This window comes from Corapipo altera, unplaced genomic scaffold (genome assembly GCF_003945725.1).
Source record: "Corapipo altera isolate COAL_440 unplaced genomic scaffold, ASM394572v1 175, whole genome shotgun sequence".
Classification (NCBI taxonomy): Eukaryota; Metazoa; Chordata; class Aves; order Passeriformes; family Pipridae; genus Corapipo; species Corapipo altera.
This window is the reverse complement of record NW_020884942.1, coordinates 3,542,797-3,568,733: the sequence shown is the minus strand read 5'-3', so window position 1 is coordinate 3,568,733 and position 25,937 is coordinate 3,542,797. Positions and strand designations below refer to the sequence as shown.

Sequence of the window (25,937 nt, the reverse complement as noted above, 5' to 3'; positions counted from 1 at the left end):
TTTTAATGAAATACAGCCTACTTTCACACATATTTTATTTTATTCTGGGAAAGGAAACAAGTGCTACAAATGCTGGTACCACTTTCACCATCCAGGGCCCTGTGTTTCATTTTAGTCTTTAACTATCAGAGAAGGAGTCAGCTTTTCCACATTTTGGTTGGGTTTATAGACCTGAAATGGCCCAAGGCATTTCAGCATCACTGGAGTGGTACAAGATAAGCACCCGTGGAGGGTTCTGTGTGAATTACTGAGGCTTGGAACAGGTGATAACACACAGCAGAGCCATTCTGGAGCAGGATTAGCAAAAGCTTGGCTGATTTAATCACCTTGTTAGAAGGACCCTCCTTCTGAGGTTCTCCTGCTCAGAGGTTTTAGAATTCCTTGAAACTGTAAACTACGCATCCCCATGCTAAAGTTTTAACTTTTTCTGACGTGTAGAACGGCCATCAGTACCTGCTGAAGACGGGTTTGTCACAGGTTTGAATTGGCATTGGCTCATGGAAGCACCTCGCCATTGCTTTTGTAAAGGATACCAGGGCCAGAGAGGAAGAACACTGCAAGATACTGCATGAATGGAAATAAAGACATTCCGAGTTGGTTTTGTTCCGATAAGGACAGCTTTCCATGCACACTGACCTCCAAAACCAGCAGCACACCCAGAGCTGGCACAGAGACAGCAAGCCAAGCTCCCTGGGAAGTGTCTGTTCTGCTCAAAGAGATCTCCCTCCTGCCAGAAGTTACTCCAAACCAAACCGCTTTCAGTTCACTCCCTCCACTTTCTGCCCTTCTCTGGCTGTCAGAGGGTTATTTAGAATAAAGTGCACTAGACATACACACTTTTTCAAACCATCTCCAAGGTCAGATTTTCCTTGTTCATCTTCCATTCTGCTTTGCAAACATTCCTGTATCTTCCCAAAACACAGGAATTTTTTTTTTCAAATGCTCATTGCTGAAATCCCCAAATCAGTTTTCTTCATTGTACACTGTACACTGAAATTAATGGTAGAGTGCTAAGCTTCAAGTCTGACTCGCCTGCCAAAAGATGCAATTAAGATTAAATTCTCCCTGTATCACACATGAAGTTGCAAGCTGAGTTTAGGCCAGCAAGCACATACAAACTCACACAAAACTTGGAGACAAACATCCTCGGGTGTCACCTCAGCAGAGGTGATACCTGGAGGATAAGTAGCAGCAGGAACCACTTACCTACAGAGGGAAGTATTTCACAGGACTTGGATGGAAGATGAGGGGTTCCAAAGCTGGCTCCCTCAAGGGCTACTTCCTTTCTCAGCGGATATGCTGTGAGGGTGCTGTGTTTGTAAACCCTCTGGCACAATCCCCTGAAAGAAGCCCTCCATACCCACCTCCAGAACTGCAGACAAGTTGTGCATGGCATGAGCTGTGTGTTACCAATTCCAAGAGACATCAGATCTCCCTCCATTGTGTTACCAGGATGACCAGTCATGGTTCTGTGTGTTGAAGCCATTTTCCATACCTTTCACAAGACAAGGTTGCTGAACAGCTCACTGAGTTTAGGTCAAAAAGAGAAGCAGCTATTTGCAGACAGAGACATTTACAACTTTACCTTCATCTGCACTTTAAAGACAAGCTAGAAGCAAGAACATCCTCTTCCTTGAAAGTTCTGTCTTCAAAAGGGAGTACTGATCTGTAGCTCCTTCTTGAAACCTGGAGTGAGGCACAAAGCCAGCTGGGTCCCAGCTTGCTCCCAGCATTCTCCAGGGAGCTCATGAGCTCCAGGTGATGCCTTGCTGAGTACAGTGACTGCAGGCAGCTCCCTTCCCAGGACGCCAGGTAACATATCCACACCTCCACAAGATCTTCCTCACTTTCATCTCTTCTATAAATGCACAGGGATATGAACTAAGATGTATATGGCCATGCACATAAATTATCTGCTCCAGAATGAAGCCTGATGCTTTAACACTGTGCTTTGTATCATCACCTGAAGCAAGTAATGCAGTTTCCCTGCCAGGCTGGTACGATTCACAAATGAAGACAAGCACCTACAGTGCTGGGCAAGAGTGTCAGACTTCACAGTATAGAGCAGAGAATGAGCCATCTTACTGTTCCCACACCTTCAGTTGGGTGCATGCACAAAACCAAAGGAATGTGTGGCTGGGGCAGCTTGTGTTTCTCTCCAGGAAGTGCCAGCATGTATTTTTTTAACCATCACTTGATACACTGGTTGTCAGATCTAGTTCCCACTCACCCACTCCATTCTTCTCAGGGAGGTGAGGACAGGCATGTTGACTCAGGTGGGAACAGCTTGAATTTCTGGGACTTTTCTCCCCTTTAGTGAAAGCAAACCATAAAAACCCACATGCCCCTTTGTTAGGCCCAGACAATGAAAAATCTCCTTTAAAGACAATGAAGTCCAGTGTTCCTCTGTCAGTAACGTATTTTCATTGCTTTAAATCACCCAATTATTTCCTCATCCAACCATGACCCCCTGGCAGCAGCACTTGCCTCCTCTGGTCTCTGCTCACCAGAAAACCTCTCCCCACCAGTGTTCCTGGCTCTCTAAAAAGGCAAAGTGGAAAAAACAGTTTCCAGCTGGAAATGTTTTCCACCCTTCTCATATAATTATGGAGAATTTTTCCTAGTTCTTAGCCCTTCAGTAGGTAACTGGAAAGGGCAGTGTTGCCCTCTTCCTGTTTTCTACATGGAGAGAGTTGTTCACTCTGGAAGTGGTTAGCCTGCAGGAGAGATGAGGCTTTTGTTACAGTCTAGCTGTTACTGCCCACTAACATACACCTGGCTCTTCTAAATACCAGACTTGCCATCACTTGCAATTTATATTAGATTGGGATCTAGGCAGCCAAGAAGAGGGGAAAAAAAAGATGGTTAAAACTGGCTTATTTTAAGCTCTGTCATAATACCTTAATAGTGTTTTTAGTCTGTAAGTGAATCACACACTGGATGTAGCTAAAACTGCTAACATCACATTTGAAATTCCATGCCCAGTGCAAGACTACTGCCATAAATAACGGAGGGTTCTGAGAGACCCTGGGGAGCCTGTCTGACATTTTGTCTTCTTGCAGGAGCCCTCTAGAGGAGCAGGTGGTTTGGGGATCCCCAGGTGACCAGCAGGCAGATTGTTCCGGCTTCCCAGAAGCCACGTGCTATCCATCAGTTCCACAGCTCGAGCCAAAGAGGGTGGCTGGGCTGATCTTCCCAGGGTGGATGCTCAGGGAAAATAACATGGTGGGAAATGTCAAATGAGACAATGTAGGAAGAGAGTCTAAAGGTATTCAAGTCTCAACTAAACACATACTAAGAAGGCAAATTGCTGTGGCAGACACTTCCTTGATCCAAAGGCCAGAGTTAGGACTGTTAGAAACTAAGAGTGGTGATGGGGAGAGGTTGCTGCAGCTCTCTCAATAAACCCCTTATGACTTTTCCCCCATAAGCTCTCTCCTCTCACAGGGAAAAGGAACGCTTAACAAGACACAACTGCCTTCACAGGATTCCTGCCCTAGCACTCCTGAGTAGTAGTGCCAGGACCTGAACTTTTTTCCCTACATATATGCCATACAATTTGTTAAGCACTGGCAGACCCAATGCATCCCAAAAGATGGGGGTGCAGAGAGCCAGGCTCTGAGCTGAAGGAACAGCTCCACAGTGGCCCTCTCACCAGCAGGGCAAGAGCCATGGGCTCATTGGAATGAGTAGGGGAGCAGCTCCCTCCCAGCTTTGTCTGCACTGGTGCAAGGCTGGTGCAAATCCCCAGGGTCATGGAGCAAAGATATTTACACTGGTTTCACCAAGGCAAAAACAGGCCAATGACTTCACAGGATTTATTCAAAACAGGAGAAGAAAAAGCTTTCTTTACAGACCTGATGAAACACACCAGTACAGGAGACAGGGAAGGTGTTCTCACCAACATACAAGAGACTGCACAGCTACTACTTCCATCATGCTGCCACAGGAGACCCCTGGAGCAGGAAAAAGCTGCCCTTCTCAGTTCTGCCTGTTTCAGCATGAGAAGCAGAGCACACTCTCCCTCCTCACACCTCATGAATCATGGAAGCAATAAATCTGCTCCCCACCTACTCAGAAAAGCACACAGCAGCCGAGAGATTCCTTCTGGTAGCTTGCAGAAGACTGGAACTCATCTAGAAGCAGCTCTGTGGTATTTGTTACTGGGGACAGGAAGTAATTTGCCAACAATTGCAAAGGTAGAGCAGCAGACAGCTGGAAAGAGGTACTGACTTCCAGTGAGCTCGCCCATGTGTGTGCCTTGGAGCATCTTCCCCAAAACATTTCTGAAATAAGGGTTCTTCTGTACCAAGCCCAACACTGTACTGGAGAAGTAAATGTTCACTAAAATTTATTTTAAATTATTTTTTAAAAAGTAATAAGATTTAAAAGTCTTGCAAGAATCACTGAATCGTGAGTTGCCTCCCTCTTCCTTGGCCAAAAATGTAACCTGAGTGGTTTTAGAAGTCTTACAATTCAGAAGGAAGTTGTCAAGGTAATTTTACAAACTATTTATAAAATGAAATATTTTGGACTAGGAATTTAGCTTATCAGTACACAGCTTGACAGCATTTCCGTAGATCAGTCCTGCTCTGAAGAGCTCCTAGGACTATGGGAACAAATTTTAAATTATTTCTCTTGTTTCCCAATGGACTAGGTTTTTGGCTATCATAACCCTTTTTAAGCAAACCAAACTGTATTCACCATTCAATCCCAACTTGTGCAATCTCTGCTCAGAAAGCCTCTCCTGCATCTCCCACACACCATCATGGGCTGAGAGGCAGACAGAGGTATCCACCCACTGCATGAGCCTGGCTCCACTGAGAGTGAATTTATTGCAGTGACTCATGCAGATATGGGGTGGATGTACCACAGTGAGTTAACACCACCTCACAGAGCTGGTCAACGAAGTCCTAAGAGCAAGCGCTGCTACATGGAAGAGCTGTCAAAACACACCAGTGCTTAGACCTAACAAATCTGACAACCCTGATTTAAAAAGTGCTTTGACAGTCAAGGAGAACTAAACACCAATCCATTAGCAACGCACTTTTCGGAAGCCGGGCAGAGTGGCTTTCCCATGAGTATAGATGTCCTCGTCTGTGCCCTGGTTCATGTGCTTCACCAGGTTCTTCTCGAAGAGCAGAGGATGGTAAGCTCCCATGGTGCAGGCATGGTCATGAAACTTCTGGTAATAGTGGCAAATGTCCGTCTGCCGCTTGGAAGGGAGGAATTCGTACACGTCCACCTCATCACAGAGCGTCATCATGATCACAATGCCTGGGGAGGGATGGAAGGCAGACAGCCCATATCAGCCCAGAGAACCAATTAAACACTCGAGCAAGACAGGCAGGCAGCAAGGAGCATCCAGCTCCAAGAGGAAGGGTTTCCTTTTGGGACATTCAGAGTAGAGGGGGAGGAAACAAATCTGGCCAGATCAGGGATATCTTCTGAAGCTCCCCCTTGCAAAGTGTGCGATTGATGTGATCACAGCGGATTGTTTACAGTGACAGACCTGCTAAAAGGCCAATTTTTAAGAGTGCTACCATTCTCACTTGGGTGTCTGCCAAGCATGTACTACACTTAGCTGCTTGAATAAGCAGGGATGAGATTTTCGTCTTTTCCCCACCTGCCTCCAGTGAATGCAGGGAATATGAATGGGACTGGTGCTGGGATATGCTCAGGGAGACCTCAGCAGCCTTTGCTCCTCAGGATCCCCGCAGCAGAGTGGTGCTGCCCTCCTGTGTCTTCTGACAGGCACAGGAACTACTCGAGGACATCACACTGGGCACAGCCTGAAGACTTTTCGGCCAGATCAGACGTAAGCCATAGTTACTGGCTGCTTTTCTTCTAAGTGCAAGAATATACCAGGGAATCACAACCAGTGTACAACATCACAGAAATTCACGCAGTATCTGAGATATCAAGGACTCTGCACAATCAGAGGAATACGGATTGCAAGACATTAAAAGAACCCATATGTGAAACCACTCATTTACCTAAGGCACATTTTAAACGCAATTTCAACCACTTTTTCAAATTACAACTTTCAATGACACTTAGACCTTTCAGAGAAGCTAGAGTTGGAAACTAGAACTCATCTATGCCCCTGAATTTGGCGAGGTGATTTGCTTTACAAAGCAGGTAACTTGGCCCCAAGTTAAGCCATAGAGAAATTGCTGTCCGATGTGGCCTGGTGCCTGCTAACAATTTTGTTGCTGAAGTCATCAATTATGCTGTTACACAGTTATTCTGCACATATCCCAGCAATCATTTAATAGCTGCTGGACCTGGCAAAAATATGAAGTAACTCTGTTTACATGGAAGTTTACAGAAAGGTGCCTCTGCCCCAGCAGTGATGGGAGCAGAGACAGGAGCAGACGAAGGGTGGAAGCACAGCAGCTGGACATTCCATGGCAAACAAGACTATAGGTCCTGTGTGATTTCATATACACATGAGCTTTCCCAGAGGTTCACTCCTTTTTATTCATCTGGTCATGAGATCTGCTTTCCACTAAGTAGGAAAACCTTTGCAACAGCAGAATGTAAAATGAGCTCCTTTGCTGAGAGGCAGAATTTAGCATGCTGACAAGCAAGAAGTTAGCATGCTGCATAAGGGGGAACATCACTGAACTTTTCAGGGCAACTATTTAGTCTGACCATCCCCAGCCCCTCAGTAAGTCATTTATATATATATATATATATATATATATATATATATAATATATGGAAAGGATGGACAGGCTAGCACTCAGAATTCATCTGCAGTAACCAGAGTTATTTGCCTGACAAGATCTGAGCCTGCAGGAACCATATCCTTCCTCTTACACTCCATGGGAACTGCTCTGGCACCAGAAGCTAGAAATCCTAGAGATCCTCCCAATGTTGCAATCTGCCCTCCTGTTTCCATATGGAACTGGGCTGTGTTTGTAACTGCTGTTTCAGAGGAGTGCTGCAAACCACTTACTGTAGTGCAACTGAGCTGCTACTTTAGAGACAGGAAGCTTAAATTTTGGCATAAGACAAACACTGTAAAAACAACTCTGATAAGCACCATAGATTTGTAGTTGTCTTTGTAAAAAGGCATCCTGGAGAGTTCCTGCCTGCAAACTGAACCAGAAGTTTAGAGGGTGATTATCTTACCAAGCATTCCTGATGACGGTGGATTAGGCTGAATATGCTCCAGGGAATTCTCCTGCAGAATATCCCAGAGTTGCCACTGCATTTTTGGATTCAGGATATAGAAGGGCTGCTCTGGATGTGTTCTACGATACGCCTTATAGCTTTCAAAAAAGTTGTAGTCTGGTTTTCTGTACCACTGCAAAACAGAAACAAGAAGTCAGACTATTTCTGGCCCATTTTCCTGTAACCAACAGGAAACAAGGATGAGTGAACCTGCTGATGCTGGGTAAAAGGTCCTGCTACACCTGCACACCGGGTAAAAGGTCCTGCTACACCTGCACACCCTGAGCTGCAACCCTTGGGTCACTGCAGCCACTTGACTCAGTGAACAGAGCAGGGAAAACGCAAATCTCAGTGAAGGACCATTAAATGACATCAGCATCTTGTATAATTTCCTTCTGTACCTCCCAATAGCAGATGATATTGAGAACTCTGCCTTAAATGTTACAGACCCCAATCCTTCTCAGTGCTGCAGTACAAAGCATCCTATTCTGCAGGCAAGTGTTCTCAGCACAGCCTCCCAAACCAGGCAGAGCTGATTTGCGTCCTAAATCTTCTCTTTTCAGTAAAAACACTTAGGAATGTTTTATGGGGTTTTTCTAAATCATTTTGAGATTTTTTTTTCCTACGCTACAAATATCCCATCCTGGTTTTACTGACTCTTAAACATGCTGTACATACCCCCTTATGCCACCTGGAGCTGTGAGACTAGACACAGGAATAAACATCAGTGACAAAATAGGAAATGCAGTCCAGAGAAAGGAAGGCAAAGACCTTTCAGTTAGAGATAGAACTCTAAATAAGAGTAAAAAATGGACTGTTCACTTCTACCTGCTTTGACCACAAGTCTCCAAAGCTCAACACTTATCAAATAATGCTCTTTTGTACTCAAAATCAAAAGTGAGTGCTAGAGGGATTGCAACACCCACTCAGCCTTGCTGACACAGAGAGGAGACATTTGCTAAGATCTTCAGAGGGTTTCCTAGTCCATTCATAATGCATCAAGCATATCTCATGTCTCACTGGTGCTTGAAATATCCAAGCATCAACCAGCAGCAAATCTTAGAGTAACTGTCAGAAAAAACAGATCATCCTCTAACTGCTGCAACCACAAGTGACCTCCTCCCTGTGGCATCAGTCCATGGGAAAGCAAAGGTGGTGACCTCTTACACTTGGCCTGATGCCCTTCACAAGGGATCAGGAACAGGCAAGTGTTTTCATAGGAGCACTCATGCATGGGGTGTTCTCAGAAGTACACACAGATACATCCACAATAACAAAGAGGTAAAAAACAATGGCCTTCAAAGGAGTGATTGCCCATGTTAGCAGGAAGTGGGTTAACCGAGGCACTTCAAAGCATATGAATCTGATTTTATTTACAGAAAACTCAGCCTTACCTCATGAATTTCTGCATGGTAAGGTGCTGGATCCCAGACAATTAAAATTCCAGTGTTATATAGCGCTTCCCTCAGGAACTGCTTCTCTTCAACAGTGACAAGCTTGAATGACAACAACAAACGCAATGATATACAGTATGTTGTCAGAATGAGTGGGCAGCCAAGCAGTAAAAGACACCTGAAAACAGTCACAGCCATGCCACTGTTGGTTACTGAGCATTCCCCACTGTGTGTAGAAAAAAAAAAAAAAAATAGGCCTGCAGGTGGGTGGTTTCTCCTGAGCAGCAGGAACTCCAGCAGCCAGGGCTCAGCTGTGAGACCACCAGTGGAGGAGATGAGAGACCATGGCACCCCTGTCCAACCCAGCCTCACACCAAGCTCTCTATGCTTCTCCAGAGCAGGGGAGTCCAACTTAGGCAAAGAAGGTTTGAATCATCTGAGAGCAGCAATGAGAAGGCAATCTTCAAACAGAGAAGTTCTCTCTATACTCTGGACACAACAACTGTTTGGTACACCTGAGGGTAACCCAGGTGTGCAGCACAAAGCAAACAATCAGAATTAAACAATTCATCTCCTGTCCTTCCCACCCAAAGCCATCATCTGTACAGGCACAGCTTGTAAACGCTGTAATCATAAATCATAATCATAGAAATCAGTTTCCATTTGTCCTGATTTTCTCCACAGATCTAATTATGAGCCAGCCAATTAGTCCTTCAGCATCCTGGCTGCCCCAGTAGCCTGCCTGGCTGTCCCCGTAACCAGAGCAAAAGGACACTCCAGCTAGCCCAGATATGATTTATTTCAAAAGTAAAAAGGGTTTCTTCGCATCTGTTCATAACTCTGCAGGATTAGAGCTTGGCCTTGACCACGTGTGCTGCCTGGCTTCCTTTCCTTACAGCAGCTAAAATATCTAGGCCGCTTGTGAGCTGGAGTGTGCAATGCTGCAGGTGTGAACATCTGCCTGCAGCCTGTGGAAACCAGAGGCAAGGAGGGGCACAGAGGTTGGTACCAGCCATCCCCTCAGCTGGGTACGAGCGGGATGCAGCACTGCAATGGGACAGTGATAGGGCAAGGAACATGGACACTTCATTTTCATTTTATTGTTTCTATTTAAAGACTAGAAATTTTTCAGGAACTTCTCTGATGCAGCACCCACGAAAGGAGGGTTTGAGAGACTGAGCATCAGAGAAAGCAAGGGTCAGCCAAGCAAAGCCATGTGAGTTGGCAGAGACACAGAGCGAGCTGCGATAGGCACAAAAGTAAAGGGATAAGAAACCAGGTGGGGAGAACCTCCACAGCCACAAGCTGTTTGCTGTGTCCTTCCTCACGCCCCATGGCTGGGTCTTGGGACTACTTATTAACTCTTGGTCACTTAACCCGTTTGCTGGGGGAATCTGGTTCCCCAGATACTTTAGTGCCTATTTGTTTTGTTTAATACTGATAGTGACTGATTCTTTCTGAGTAGTTAAATTCATTTAAATTGCTACATTATTTACTTGTCTTGCCCAGATTTTTGATCCTAATTAGTTAACTGATCTACTGATTTCCTAGTTAATTTGTTCTTCAGCCAGTTCACAGTTTAAGCAGTATCTTGCTAATACAGCCCCTACTCTCTTGGTACATTTATTGACGATATCACAATGATTTCCTTCTTTCTGGCTTCCACAGTCAATGTCCTGTAATCTAAACACGATCCCCTTTCCCATCACAATCTTCCCCCGTTCCACCGATGTGTTCTATCCTTTCTCTTCCTCCCTGCAGACTCATTAGTGCCAGAAACAGCACAGGCAGCCAAAGAAGAGAGTGCTCTCTGTGACAGCAAGAAGTCAGCCCTGGAGAACTGTAAACAAGAACTGGGAGGAACAAGGAACTCTGGTCCTTGGTCAGCTCTGCAGGAAAGAGCTGTGTCCTCCACAGTGACATTGGCACGCCCCTTGCACACACTTCAGCCCTTGTTTTTGCAAGATGTGCTGCTTTCCCAGGGCAAATCGATGCCTTGTGTAAGACTGCAGGAAAACAAGCCATGAAAGGCAGCACCGCTGATGAACCGGTCAAGGTCTAAGAAAAAAAGCAAGGCAATGTTGAATAAATTCTTTATTTAAAACAGCTACCAAACTTGTGGACCTACAAGCTTATCCTCAGATCTGGGGATCGCAATTGTCTCCCCCTCCTGCCAGTATCAAATCTATTAACCTTTCCCTACCCGCACAGATGTAAAAGATACCCCACTCTACTGTTATAACCATCCACCCTCAGATATGTAATGCAAATTACAGAAAAATACCCTAAAATAATTACTAAGCAACTTAGGGCCCCTGGCCACGCATGCCAAAGGGATGCTACTCAATACAGGCTAGTTCTGACAGATTAGATTCAGGAAATCCCATTTCCTTCATTTTGGGAATGGATTGATCAATAGTAAGAGCCAAAATAAAAGCAGCCAAGCCACAATCTCATTCCTTTTCCCAGAAAGGCCAAGAAATAACATAAGAAAAGCCAATCCCAGAACAAGAACAAACTACAGCTTCTCCAGCCAGTATGTGATGCCTGCAGGAGCTCTGGGCAAGGCCCAGTAACCTGAAAACAGAATGTGATCAGGCAACCCCACTCACAAGAAGGTTTAAATGATGTCACCAAGACTAGAACAGCACTGAACAGCACTAAAAGTGCGAATAAACCCATCAGAAAATCAGGCTTTCAATCCGGTGATCTCTGAAGATAACAGGGACTGCAATTAGAGATGGTCAGTTCATAAAGCCCAGACGAGAGGCTCCTGCACTACTCATATCTTTTGCCCTGGTCAGCAGCCAGATCTACGCTGCATTTTAACTTTCGCCTCTAAAAACTGCAACAATATTGTTCTCCCTATAACTGAATTTTTCTAAGCTGGTGCCTCCACTCGAGGGAATGTCACCCATGACTGCAGGCTGATCCACATGGAGAACAGAAATACTACAATGCCATGGCTATAACTACACTTGGTCCAAAGTAAGAGACTGCACATGAAGAGTCATATTAAGCTATACAACCACATGGATCCCCTCCTCCCTGTGCTGATAATTCTGATATCCCACAGGTCATGTACATGTTTTCTCTTCTTATCACTGTCAGTTTGGCAATGACCACAACCTCTAGGGAAAGTTTGCTTAAGTGATAACACCTATCTGACATTTGTATAAAAATACACACAGAAAGGAAAGATTAAAAAAAAAAAAGAGATGTCAAACAGGGCATAAGGAGGATGTGAGCAGCCAGATATGTCTTCTAAACCAGGCCGGTTCAGGAAGGACAAACTGTCCCACATCTAACTGGGGGTGTTAACACAAGGGCATCAAGATGCAGCAAGCAGCAGCACAGAGCACAGCAGGAAGTGGAGAAGGCAAGATCCAAGAGCAGAAAGAGGTGGCAACAGCATTCACAAGAGAAGCAAGAACAAAAAGGACACACAAAGTGAACTAGGCAAACACACTAGCTGCATGTCTTGCCTTTGGAACAGATGGCCAAGCTCCTGCTGCTGTTTTGAGAAACTTCAAACCTCATTACATAGCAGCTCCCATGGACTCCTCACACAGGAGCAGATGAGAAAACTTCCAGCCTAAAAATCTTACCTTTGGGGTAAGGAAAAAAACCCTGCCTTTTTGGTTCTGGATTACAAAAGCTATGTTTAAGCCCTTCATCTCTCCCTCTCCCAGCCCCTCAGTCTTCATGTGCCTACAACCTCCTCCTCCTCTTGCAGGGTGAGGAGGTGCTGCAGTGCCACAGCAGGTCTTTTACCAATGAGTACTGGCCTGTTCGGCATTTTACTACCTCACTCCATTACCTCACCAACACACACTACTGTGACTTTGTTTTCCCTCTGCATGTCTACACCTTAAAATTTCTCCCCCCAAAATGGGCAAACATGAAGGGTAACAGCTGTATGGAAGAAGGGTGCAAACACACTGAGATGTACCTACAGCAGCAAGGGTCTCCTTCTGCTCCTGAACGGGCCAATACACTGCTAGACACGCTTCTAACCCTGGAGAGTCTGCTTCACAGCCTACTGACAGCCAAAGGCAACCAGTAGAGGGACAGCCTCATACCTAGAAAGAGCTCTCACAAAGTTAGGGAAAATGTCATCATCACGGCCGGTCTTCGCGAACAAAGATTTGGGAAAGGTCTCTACCCACATTTGTTACAAGTGCACTGGAGATACAGGGCTTTGCAAATGCGGGTAAGGCCTTCGAGCCTGCGCAATGGATTTTTTAGGTGAGACACAGTGTGCGCTGAACTGAGCCCACCCTTTAATCCTAAGGTTCATCTGCTGGGGCTGAGTGAGCTTGGACGGTGGCAGCGAGGTCCTCAGGACGTAGGTTTGTTTAGGGTGACCTTCTCTTAGATGGACGGCCTTACAGGGCTGAACGAGCTCCATCTGCCCGGGTTTAGAGTTGTCCTTCTCTTCTGTGTGTTCCAGGGCTCCCCTCTCATCTCCCACGATGGCACTGTCCGCACAGGCGAAGCTCCCATTCTCTCGCTCCTTTCCGCGCCCGAGGCCAGGCCCCACCGCCCGGGGCGGGGCCGCACCGCCACGCACGCACCCGGGGCCGGCCGGGCCCGCACCGCAGGGAAAATGTAACTCCATAAGCAATGCCTTGCATTAAAAGCATTTTCTGCCATGCTCTGCAGTGAGATCCCGGACCCTCCGGCTCACCCATCAGAGCCCACCCCTCTCTTGGCTGTGCACAGACTACAGCTTTAAAGGTGTGTCCTCTGCCAAATGTCTTCAGCCATTTAGCAGCACTGGTTAATGTGTTATCTACAGAATCTGTGGCATTGCTAGGCAGTAAAGAAACACTGTTATTTTATTAAAAGCCAAATAAACTTCCTTCATTCTTCATACCCATCTCTGGGGCAAGCACAACTCCTCTCTCGGCAGACCTCTCTCTGCTGAGCTGCATTAGGTGAGCTGTGGTCCTGCTCCTGCCCCTTGCTCTGAAGGCAGAGCAGCAGCTTGCAGCTGGCCTTCCTGTGCTAACACAGAGGCTTCGAGCCAAGACAAAACCCAGATTACCTCGTGCCTGCTGTAAATTGCAAGCAGGATACTACAGGTTCCCTAGCATGAGCTAGGGTCACTCCAGTCACCTCAGATTTACCAACTGTCCCCCATTCCAAGGGGAAACATTCCCATCTTACAGCTGTCTGCTAGGGCCACGAGAAATCAGAGGGATGGCCCTGTTCCCCCAACTTCTTTTTAAAGACCTCCCAGCAGCAGATGAGCCCAGAAGTCCCCTGGATGCTGCTAGTTCAGCCTGCTGCTCAGCTCCCAGACAATGCAGCTCTGCCATGCTTAGCCCATTGGGCACATGTTGTTCAGACTCACCTGGGAATTCACAAGACGGATTGTTGTCTTCTGCCCCACGTCATCTTGAAAGCCCTTGATAGGAGCCCCATTGAACCGCAAGACAGCATCGTGGCTGTCTGAAAGCGAAACGCAGTGAAAACCTGTGAGCTAGCAACTGGTTTTTGAGTGACAGAGACACAACATGTTATCCACCTGTACTTCTAGTACAATCTGGCTAGTCCCTGGCTTTCCAAGTAACAACTGGAAGTAGCGAGCCAGATTCTTTGGAGGAAGCTGTGCCTCAAACTTCATGATCAACATACTTTAAAAACCCCCACTTTTTAAAACTACAACCCACTGGCAGGCTGAGAGCACAATTCCAGCATTTACTCTGCATGGAGGAGTACAGTATCTCCCTGCCTTTGCTTCCTTCCACTTTACCAGGAGACAGACAATTAATTTATCACGTGGCTGGCTGCATACTAAGGAAATGGAAAGTAATGGCAAGCCAGCAACCTCTCTTGCAGACTGGAGGTTGACCGGCCCGAAAAATCTGTATAATAGCCACAGTGGAAAGTGAAGCTGACCTTAGCCTGCCAGCACACCTCCCACATTACAGAAATAAATCCACTGCTGTGCATTTAAACAGGCACAGCTTGTTACATGCCTTGGGATTCACTGCATTTTCCTCCGCTGGCATCATCTCTTAAGATAGCACAGCATTCCTTCAGCACCCTCCTCTGCCTTGGCACAGCTGCTGTAACACCACAGAGCCAGGCTGCTGTGGCATGGAAGGTGCTCCTGCCCATCACCCTGACTTCTCCATGCCTTGTGGCTGGATTTGGATAGGAAATCTTTCACATTAGAGAAGCAGGACCAACTCCCCTGCCTTCACACTGAGGCCACATAACCACAGCTCACAGCACCTGCAGTCAGGGTCCCCGGGGAATTGCCAAGTTCCCAGGCAGGGCAGAAGGGCTCGCCTGGTCCAGAACCAGGTCTTTTTGAGATCATTTTCTTGAAAATAGGGGTGTTTTCATAAGCAATGCTGGAGGATCAGTAATTACTGTCAGCAAAGACTAGTTTCTCAGCTTCTTTATTCTCAAGAAGTGGATCTTTAAGAGCCCTTCCGAAGCAACACCCAAAACTGTGAAAGGTAATGTTTCAGGAAAAAAACATATCCATGCTGAGAAGTGCCTCTGTAGTTACCACGACAGACCCATAACTCCATGTCCTACCTTGCATCAATGCAATACAGGTTATAATTTCCCCCTAAAACTTCAGCCAGACACTAAGTATTATTATGCCCCGAGTTAACATTTTGAAAGGGTGTTTGGTGACAGCTCAGGCAGAGTAGCTGGTTGTCTCCAGGTGGTTGTGCTGCAGTTGGTATCTCTCATATCAGATTTTTCAGTAGCATCTTATAACCTCCAGTAACACCAAGAGCCCAGTAAAACACAAGCCAGTTGTTTACAAGCTTCTCCCTGTTCTGCTCTGCCAACCTTCCTTACAGTGACTAATTGCTCATTTGATATCTTAATGTGCTTACACAGAACACATATTTCCTGGAATAATAACTCAGCAATCCATTGTGCTCATCTACGCAAATGCTTAATTTTAAGCCTGTAAGATTTAGTACCTTTTTGACAACTTCCTCCAACAAAACCATGACTTTTCCTACTTGGAAATAAATCCAGCCAAAACTGTGAAAAAACCTTACATAAATACTCTGAATGCTCCTGAATCCTTAACATTCACCCTGCCCAGCTCAAGGCTGCAAGTGCCCCAAACTCTGCAGAAGCCCTTGCAGAGACAACCAAGCACAAAGGCGAGCCAGGCGTGAGGAACACAAGGCAGGAACACCAGCAGGGGTTAATGGATTTGCCTCAAGCACTACTCAGTGACCTCCCCAGCATCCATTCCTTGTGATCTGGAACAAACCAGTGCTTCAGCTCTGAGACAGGCTCAGGGACAGGCTGTAGGAACAATGAAATGGCTTTGCATGTCTGATGTCCGCTCAGCTGTGCCACAGCCAGAGCACTTGGCTGCTCTGGCACTGAATCCAGCACTGTATTGACTGCGCCTCAACACTCCATAAACATCACACTCACATCCTCAGAGGGTCTCCCCACAGGGGAGCAAGGAGTTCTATCAGTATCCTGGAGCCTAACAGAGACACCTTTGGACACAAGCCAGCTGTGTTGGGGAGGGTGTTCAACAGAAAGTCACTTCTGAGCAAACTTTTAGCTCCAAGAGGCACCCAAAAAAGCCAAGACTGGTACTCAAAGGAAAAGTCAGAATTGGTTTCCCACACCTTGACTCACATAGCCTCAAATGCGGGCAGAAACAATTACATCAACCAACTCCCACCTGCAACCTGAACCAGGAGGCAATGCTATTTTTCATTGCATTTTCAATAGCATTTTAACACACTTCCAGCTGTCCAGCCTCCCTCTAGCTCCTTTCCACCTGCTCTTTGGAGCACAGACAAGTTTGAGGGAGAACTTCTGAGCAAGTACCAGAACAAAACAGTGTCTCTCACATGAGCATCCAGAGACTATGATTGCCAAGTTGTCTGTGAAAAATGCATTAAAATCTCCCCACCTACTTGTTTCAGAAGATGAAGGCTACTTGCAGCTTAGTGCAGGCCAAAAGAATCTGATTCAACAGAAAACTTACGAATACACCAAAGCCTGCAAACAATTTCCACTTCAGAGAAAACTCCCAGGCTTTAAAACTTCTCCTTCAGCGAAGCTACAGTTCTGCAAAGTGAGAATCTTAACTGAGCTTCAAACAAAAAATAATGAAGCAAGCTTAGGGAACTGCAGGTACAATACCCCAAGGTGAAGGCTGAAGACCTGGTTTCCCCTTCATGCTGCTTTTGTAAAGACCCAAAATGCTTTGGTATCAAAACATGCTTCTGTATAATCCACAGTACAAGACCAATGTTTCAGCATTTATTAATGCATTAACTTCAGATAAATATGATCAGATAAGACTGCAAAGCATCACCAAACTTTGCCTAAAGAGATAAAACAAAGCCCTGTAAAGTCTTCTGGGCCATTCAAATTCAGCCACTGTCTTATGGCTCAGAATACAGTAGTGCCACCACCTTTGCAAAGCCTTGAGCAGAATTATAGCATCCTTGAGGCTGGAAGTGACCTCTGAAGACTGACTGTACCCAGCCCCTCTGCTCAACACACACTGTTCAGGGCTGTGTCCAGTGGTTTTTTTCCCCTTTGGTGTTTTCTTTTATTTCTTCTCTGACAAAATTTTTCTCAATGGAAGTTTTTCTGACCATTGACTGTTCAATGAGCATTACTCAACCCACTTCAAATCTTCTCAAAAAACTAACACTTGTGGAACCAAGACCTCTCTCTGGTATCCAGTATTAGTGCTATCCTCTAGTTATGCCAACACAATCATGACAATTGAAAGGACTAGCTTGAATAGAACTACCTATTATTCCCATCTCCTAGGCTGAAATGTTAACTGACTTTAGAAGAAGTTGAAAACAATATTTCAACTTATTCTAAACATCTTTTGACCACAACAGAGATTTATTGGTAAGAGCATGACAGTAGCTTACTTCTATTCAGCATAAGTTATAAAACAACGATATTTGGCTTTATGCTAACAGAAAGATACCAACCTATCTCTTGTCCCAGACGAGATGATTTCAGAGACCCAGCTGAGGACACGACAGCACAGCGACCCAGGTGGCCCACTGTTTCACTGAGGCTCTTCCCTGGTAGGTATTGTTGCCATTCAGAGGTACCAAAAGGACCATCTGACCCCTGTATCATGGTCACGTTGACCCTGTCCCGCAGCTGGCACAGCAGCTTCTCTGGGCTGAGTTTAGCAGTGTTCCTCTTCCCACTGTAAGTCACATTGTACTTGTTCATGGCCAGGTAGTTTTTTCTGACCTTCTGCAGCCTGGGTATAAGATTTTTGGATGAACTGTCCTTATCCCATACCTTCACAGAGGCTGCTGCTTTCTTGGACTTTTCCGCTGTTTCAGAGATGCTGCCTTTTGGTTTGTTTTGGGTACCAAGCCATGTTTTGGATACCTGACCCAACTCACCGGCTGCTTCGCGGAAGAGGCCTTGTGATTTAACAGTGTTCCATTTTTCTGTACTCCTGTGACCCTGCAAATCATCGTTCTCAATCTTGAAAGGATTGTAGTAGCTTCTTCTTGTCTCTTTCCACAGGCAAACTGTCAGTGCTACCAATATCACCACAAGAACACACATTAATTTTTTCAACACATTGATGTGAACCATAGTGTATGGTGCATCCAAATGGTCCACTGGAAGCTGGTCCTGCAAAAAGGAACGCAGCTCAGTCAGGGCTGCATATATATAAAGTCATAAATATCAGTGTGCAAGCAACAGGAGGGGAGAGGGACAACATAGTAATTCTAAAATTTCAAGCTGTTTAAAGATCTCATTTCAAAGTCCACCACCTCAAACACCAAAAAGAAAGACCTGAGCTGGCTATCAGCCATCACATGCTACGTAATGGTGATCTGAGGCCACTGCCACTCAAACCTTTTTTCTATTCCCTACCACAAGTGACAGCCAACGTTAACACCACCAGTATTATACTAGCAATGGGGTAAGTCTCCACTTTGCCTTCCTTCATCTTTCATCCCTGCCAGTCAATATCCAAATTACACCAAATGAATTGCCAGAAATGAGTTTTTTACTCGACCATAAGCTTGAACGCTAATAAACACATAATAAAGCATATAACTGGGGAAAAAAAAAGTCTGAGTTCATGAGCCCCAGGAGCTTCACCAGCCTGGTACTGACACATTTGGTAACTTCACAGGGAACTGCTGCAAGCCTCTGGTGGGCTGAGTGCACTTCCCAACATCAAACCTTAGTGAATAGCTGATGGGAGCCATTGAAGCCCCAGTAAGGTTTGAGGCATGTTTGGGCTCATAAACGCGCTTTGATAAACATTACTCCAGCAAAGTTACTTCTGGAGGAAGCAGAACCAGACTTTGTTGTACAGCACTGCCTTTCCTCTTCTGTGTTGCCTCACTCTAGCAGACACCTCCAGCTCCTACCATAAAAGGGGGAATCCAACAGGAGGACTGCCCAAAAGGTAGCTCAACCCAAGCAGCACAAGGGGTGGGTGTACGAAACATAGTGAGGCATAAACACCTCATGAGCAGCACAGAGGACCAGAGAAGGCAGGAGAGCAGTTGGCTGCCTCCAGCATGCATCCAAAAACACGGGAGCAGCACAGAGGCACAAGGTCCTCAGGAGACAAACACATGCAGGTCACCATTGCCATCCCAGAGAGGCAAAGGCGGCAACTTCCTCACTGAGCAACCTGCTGAAAGCAAACAGTGCTACACCGTGATGTTGAGATGTTACTGAGTTACCACCACAGTACCCGTGGAAAAAGCATCAGCTCTCCAACTCAAGTCATTTTTGGCTCTTGGCAGATTTTCTTCTGAGGGCTTAAGCAGAATATCCCAAAACACAACAGTTTTGTGGTGCACTGAAGAGTTCAAGAAACACCTGCAAAAAAAGAGGAAAAAAAGAAAATCTGTTAAGGAAGAGCCTCAGATTTCTAGGGATGAGCAAGTGTTTCCTCAGATAAGCCCTGTGGTCCCAAAAAAAGCTCTTACCGAGGCCTGGAAGGGCCAGCAGCAAACACATTAACACCACATAAGCCTTTTGTCCACTCAAAATGGACATCCTGCTCTCAGCTAAAGCAGGAACCAGTTCACAGACTGCCTGCTCTGTGGTTCCAACCAGACCAACAGCCTTCTCCCATGGAAAAGGCTCTGAGCAGTGGATACACCCATAATACATTAAAGGAAATAACTTGATTAATGCAGTGAACAGGGGAAAAGAAAGATAAAGCTAACTCTTCCCAGAGGAACATTCTACTGCCTATTTTTGAGCAATTCATGCACTCTTGCAGAGAAGACTCCTTGCTTTTCTGGAGCAAGACGTATGAAAGTTGTTTTATAACATGTATCTTAATCCATAAGTCTTCACAAAATAGATAAATCTACTTTAGACTTTACTACCAAGGAAATGCAGTAGGAGAAAGGAAGATTTCACAGTATTACAGAAAACAAGAAGTAGCTTGCTTTTGCAGGAACTCTGAGTCAGTACAATGCCACATAAGCTAAATTACAAACACTACCCTTCACAGACTAAATACTAAATTATTAAAGCATCCTAATGCTGACTATTTATATTTTAACTTTATTAAGGAACTCAAATTTTTTTTTTTATAGAGCACTCCACAATGAAAAAGCAAACATTGTTCTACCTCCAATTCTTAAACAACAACAACAAAAAGATTCAAGAAACATAAGTAATTCTAGCTTTTGTTGAAGTTATTTCCGCTGCCCTGACACGCTGTATAACTCCTCGTTTGTCTGAGTACAAATGTGCTAGAAAGGCACGTTGAAGCCTTTTTGGGCCAGTATGTTTCAGAGGCAGAGGTCCAGCAGTCTGGGGAAGGGGGGAATCAGGAGGGGATGCAGGATATCCTTGTGCTCTCTTCTGCAAGGAGTTAGCATGAGGTTCTCCATACTGTTTGTGGTTCCTCTTCTGCCATGGGCTCTGCAAGACACTCTCAGCCCTGCCTCCTGCCATGCCCTCCACAGCTGGGGACCTTGGAGGGCCAGTTCACTCGGGGGTCTGCCCGGTGCCATCCAGAACAGAAGGCACACAAAGGCAGGGACTGCAAAAGCCATTGGCTAATAGGGAAAGCACCACCGAGTCACCCTCATGCTGTCAGAGGCTCTGCAGGCAAACTACATGCACACAGCAACGTTTCCCAATGAGACACTGTCATGGTTTGAGATAGCCCCAAAATCCAATTCCCTAGCTCCATCCCCCCTCCCACATCTCAACCTAATGTGAGATGGGTTTTTCCAGACAAAACACAACCAGACTCAGAATGGGGGAAAGGGAATATATTACAATGACTGTACAAATAAATACTATAACACATTATACACACGATCACAACTACCTCTACCATGACATATAGTATTTACAATGGATCAGATCTCTTCTCCCCTCCAGATAAAAGTCCAGGAGGGAAAGAAGGACAGATCCCTTCCAGTCTCTCAGGGCAGCAGCTTCTTCAGAGTAGCAGAAGCAGTCTATCTCTCTCTCTCATGCATGCAGCTGTTGCTGGATCTCTGCCAGCACTCACGAGGGAGGTATCCAAGCTCCCTCGGCCCCGTCGCCAACCAACCGAGGGGTCTTCCCTGGGCTTCATAACCCCAGACAAGGTCGTTCCACCACGTCATATCACGAAGATGCAGGGGGTCTTCATGACAGTCTGGTATCTCCAGGAGATTCAAGCTCCTTGCAGGGCCTCTGTGCCCTGTCTCAGGCTGCCACCTTGGCAGCAGTGCGAGGGGGGAGCCAAGGTCACCCCCTCTGCATTCCTCTCCGTCCCGGTCCAGCTTCCCAGGACGCTCTGAGCTTCTCAGCTCTTCTCTCTCTCTCTCTCTGGTGCTGCATTGTCTCTGTTGCTCCGTCTTATCTCTTCTGGCTCTCTGCCACCACTTCTCCGGTCAGTGCCAGCTGCTGCTTTCTCCGGCCGCTGCCCAGTTTGGAGAAAACATCTCCCAGCTCACAGCTACAGACACATAGTCCAGCTTAACACTGTTCCAAGTCTCTGTAGCCCCCAACTGGGGCTGGGAGGCCCCAGAGGCCCTGAGGGGCTCCGAGTCCCTTTCCTCGTGGCTCCTACAACATGGCCACTTCTTCTAACAACCAAACTACAACTCATCTCTTCCGGTCTGGTTGTGGTATGTTTACATTTCTGCAGGAGCGCCCATTGGACAGGACTTCAAAACTTCCAGGGGTTTCCACCCCTTGGGGGTTACCACTTTTCTTAGCCTCTGGGGGAAAACAAGGTTCAAACCACTACAGATACACATGGAAATAGAGTTGTCCAGTGTCAGCTTAGTACAAGAGCCTGAGATACCTCCCTCATGCAGCCCCCAGCCTGTATTTGGTGAGGCTTCTAGGAAACTCAACCCAGAGCTTCTGTGCAGGCAGGACAGAGCATCGACACTGTAGGAGCTGCTCAGGTGTGTACCACCCTGCAGAGTGGAGCTCTCTGCTCCACGCCCTGGAGGGCCCTGCCCTGCTTTGGACTTCACAAACCTCTCCTGACAGGTTTCCAGGTGGAGGTGACAGCAGGCACAACTCAGCAACCATCCGCTTTGGCTTCCTACATTAGAATCATCTAGAAAGGTGGCAGGTTCATCGCAGTGAAACAACCTCACAGCTCACTGCAAGTTCCTGCTGGGACACTCCTCCCGCAGCTGCACAGGACAGGATGCCCAAGTCCCAATATCTCCTCTCCTTCCTGGGCCACACAGAGGAACCTGGAAAGCTCACCTTTGAGTCACTCCGTACAGGATGATCCCTACCTCTGATGACTGTGTGCTGCTGCAACGTGAACTTTGACGTATTGTTTGCTTTGATTTGCAAGCTGGCAAAGGAGGGTCTGCAAGCAAGAACACAGCAGAGCCACAATATTTCCTTCTGTTCCCCATGGATTCAGTTTAATTATTACTAATACTTCACATGATATGGTTTTATTTTATTGGCACAAGCAGTGCTCTAACGTCAGGTCCCTTTCAAGCATTCCACCACTAAACATCTTCTGTGGAGAGGAAAGGCACTTGCTCTTCCAGACAAAGCAGGATAGCCCACAAGTGGTGCTCTCTTTCCACACCTTTAGATAAGCCACTTGTGTGCAGTTGTGTATGGCAGCAGTCAGTACAAAGGTGCTTTTGTGGAGGTGATGGAAGCTTATCACCTACACAAAGCGTCAGCTATGAGTACAAGGAAAGAAAGGACAAAAAAAATTCCCAAACCTATAAAAAACCTTAAACAAATTGCTGCCTTTTTGAAACCCAGAGCCTGATGCAGCAATGTCACAGCAGAGAACACTCGGCAATCCCCATTTCACAGCAGATTTACCATAAAAATGCTAACAGAACTGTCTTTATCTCATAAACAAAAGGTTTATCAAGCCTTACCTATCTCCTATTGCGTCCAACAGCAGACACACAGAGAAACTACGACTATGGAACAAAGGTATGAATATATTTCTCTTCCAGTAAATGCGCACAGCTTCCCAAAAGTTGTGTCATCAGCTGTACCAATGTCCATCCTCTGCACATGTGTTTAATTAGTTCTTGAAAGCACTCATATTTCCCAAACAGCCCAAGGCAATGACCTCTGCAATGGCACACAGTGCAGACACAACCCCTCCTCTCTCCACCTCACACCAGAAAACCCAATCCCACTGACGGGAAACTCCTGCCTTCATTTTCCACACATCCTTCATGGTTGCACCACCTCTGCTAACACCCTCCATTGCGCACTCGTGGCTTTTTCAGACTGAATCCCACTTGTTCCAATCCCTCCTTGAACAGCAGTTTTTCCATACCTTGGACTCTCTCGGACAACTTCCCCAGCAGAACTAGCAGGACATGACCATCCCTCAAGGCAGGGACACCGGGACACCCCCGCTGGACATGCTCTCTGGACCACATGGTCCAGCCACAACACAACAACAGGGCTGCTTTGTTCTCCCTTGGAAACTTCCTCCTCTTCCATTTCCCTTCCTGACCACTCCTGAGCCCTGGTCTCTGTGCTGTCGCTGTCAGCAATGACTTCAGGATATTTTGCAAGCAGCAATGACTCAGAGTTGTCCCTGGTGCAGGATAGAGGGGAGGAGAGCATTATCTTATCCCTGCTGGCACAGGCCTCCTTTGCTGCTGTGCTGCCCAGCCACCCAGGAACAAGACCCCTCTGCAGCTGCTCCGTGTTTTGCCCGGTCCCAGCAGCCTCAAGGAGACAAAGTAAGCCAAACCTGTATCCCTACCCTTCCCTCCTCTCCTCTGCAGATCCATTACCACTGCTCAACAGCAGGGATCTCAGAGAAAATATCTGGGTGACTTCTGTGATGTAGTGAAAACTGACCACCTGCTTTCCGACCTTCCAAGGCAGTCACTAATCGAGGAGAGGGACTTTCTCATCCCACAACAGCTTATGGTGGCTTTTTACTGAGGTTCTTGGTGAGCAATTGCACCAAAACCTTGAAAATTCAAGGCTTCCCTCTCTCCATGTTCACCATCTTCTGAAAATGAGAAGAGGAAACAGGCAGACAGATTTGAAATGCAACTTCTGCAAACAGATGAGACCTCTTCATTCATTCTTAAAATATTTTACAGGTGTTAGTTATCATGACTGCTGGTCTGAAGTAATGAATCCCACCAGAGTCTTTCTGAAATGCAATCACGTCCAATAAAACCTTTAATTTAAGCAATGATTTGAGAGATACCCCTGGGGATGGGCATATGCAGCAATCACATCTACCTGGTCTACTGCACCTCTCCTTGGTCCTGCCACATTCATACATCAGCATCATTTACATGCAGTTTCTATGTGTCTGATCTATGCACAAAAGCTTTTTACTTTAGCAAGTTGTTCCTCAACCTTTTTTTAGATAACGTGATAATGATTTCATATTTAAACTTAGAGCACTTACATTTCTTTCCAGATTTCCTTCATTTATGCATTTCCATCTGTACCCACAACTGTGCCATGCCTGAACAAGAAGAAAGTTTTGCCCCTAGCTTTTGCTGGTGTATTTTTGAATGTTTTTATGCTCTCCTATATGAATATTTTATACTTCAACTACACCTTTACATTTTTTTGTACATTCTCAGTGCTAACCCTTTCCTTCATCCAGCACCCTCTGTAAAGCACCTCTGAAAAGAGCAGTGGCTGGTAGCAGAGGCTGAATTAGTTTCCACAAAAGTGTGTGGAAAAGAGGGAAGACATGGAGGTGTAGGGCAGGAATTGCTCTGTTCAAAATAAAATAACATACTCAAAGAAACTGAAGAAGAGAAAAAATCTGAATTCAAAAAGTAACCTCAAAACTACATCTGCTCTTAAAATTCCCTATTCCTGTCCTGGGGAAAAAAATATATATATCAAGATCTTTTACCGTATTAAACAAACTACAATCATGCCATTTTGCAGATGAAGAACCTATACTTTCCACATGCTTGACACACCAGATGAAAGGTGAGGATGCATTTGTCCAAGTTAAAGGTCTGTCCCTCTGGAGCAGAGTTTCAGATCTGTCCCTCTACAGCAGAGTTTCAGTTCTCTCTGATACCTTATTTAGCCCAGCCAGTTAATTCAACTGTGTGTATTACGATTTTGTAAATATATAAGCAGGGAAGGCTTGCTTTTTGGTGGGTTTTTTTTTTCCAAAACATCACTGTACTGTGAAAATAAAACATCTGTTGAGCCATACATTTAAGTATTTCCAATGCCAACAAATATAACAAAAAAAAAAAAAGTGGAGAATGAGGAAATTTTACATAGAGAAGGCAAAAGGGAAGGGAAAAAAATCATTTTAAGTGAGAAACATGGTTAAATTTCAGACGATGCGTTAAGGAGCTACACAAGTCACTCATAGTCAAATAAATAATTCCATTAGTCCTCCTGCATTAAAAATTTCTGCATGTGCCAGAGAAAATATGCTGCTGCCCCAGCTGAAAAAAATCCTCCAGGAGAAGAGGAGAGCCAGATCTTGGGGGGAGGCACAGGGGAAAGTTTAAGTGTGTGCTTCATTTTGGTTTTACATGTCAACAAACACTGGTATTTAATATAAGGCAGAAGCCTTCATTTCTAGCTGTGTCAGCCCTTTATTCCCCCTGTTTTTTAGGTCCTGTGTTGGTTTTTGCTGCCCTAATTATGAGGCAGCAGCTTTGCTTTCACTCCCTGCAAAGGTTCCACCAGGCACCTGCAGAATCACAGTCACCATGAGCCATCAAGAACCAAGGCAAGAGGTGACCCACACTACTATAGCTTCCCACCTCCAGCTCCCACCACCCCAGATGCCTGCACAGCTCTGGCCCAGGACCAGGACACACCAGGGCACAGTCTGAAATCAGCTTTAATAAACCACCTGACATTACCAGTATGACAAATCCAGGGTACCTGAACTAGGCA

The 25,937-nt window shown here is 45.8% G+C and overlaps 1 protein-coding gene across 5 annotated transcripts in view; it reads right to left on the bottom strand.

Annotated features, from left to right (window-relative positions):
• Positions 1 to 3,804: 3,804 nt before the first annotated feature.
• The window catches only part of ST6GAL1 (ST6 beta-galactoside alpha-2,6-sialyltransferase 1), a 40,882-nt gene continuing 18,749 nt past the window's right edge, over positions 3,805 to 25,937 (bottom strand). For 2 of the 5 annotated variants that reach the window (XM_027661884.1, XM_027661881.1), the window contains exons 3-8: positions 19,303 to 19,430; positions 17,549 to 18,218; positions 13,936 to 14,033; positions 8,577 to 8,678; positions 7,141 to 7,315; positions 3,805 to 5,277 (exon numbers count right to left, since the gene is read on the bottom strand). In XM_027661884.1, coding sequence (XP_027517685.1) covers positions 5,036 to 5,277; positions 7,141 to 7,315; positions 8,577 to 8,678; positions 13,936 to 14,033; positions 17,549 to 18,218; positions 19,303 to 19,317 — 1,302 coding nt within the window. In that variant the 5' untranslated portion in view covers positions 19,318 to 19,430 and the 3' untranslated portion in view covers positions 3,805 to 5,035. The other 3 variants (XM_027661885.1, XM_027661883.1, XM_027661882.1) reach the window with 3 other exon arrangements.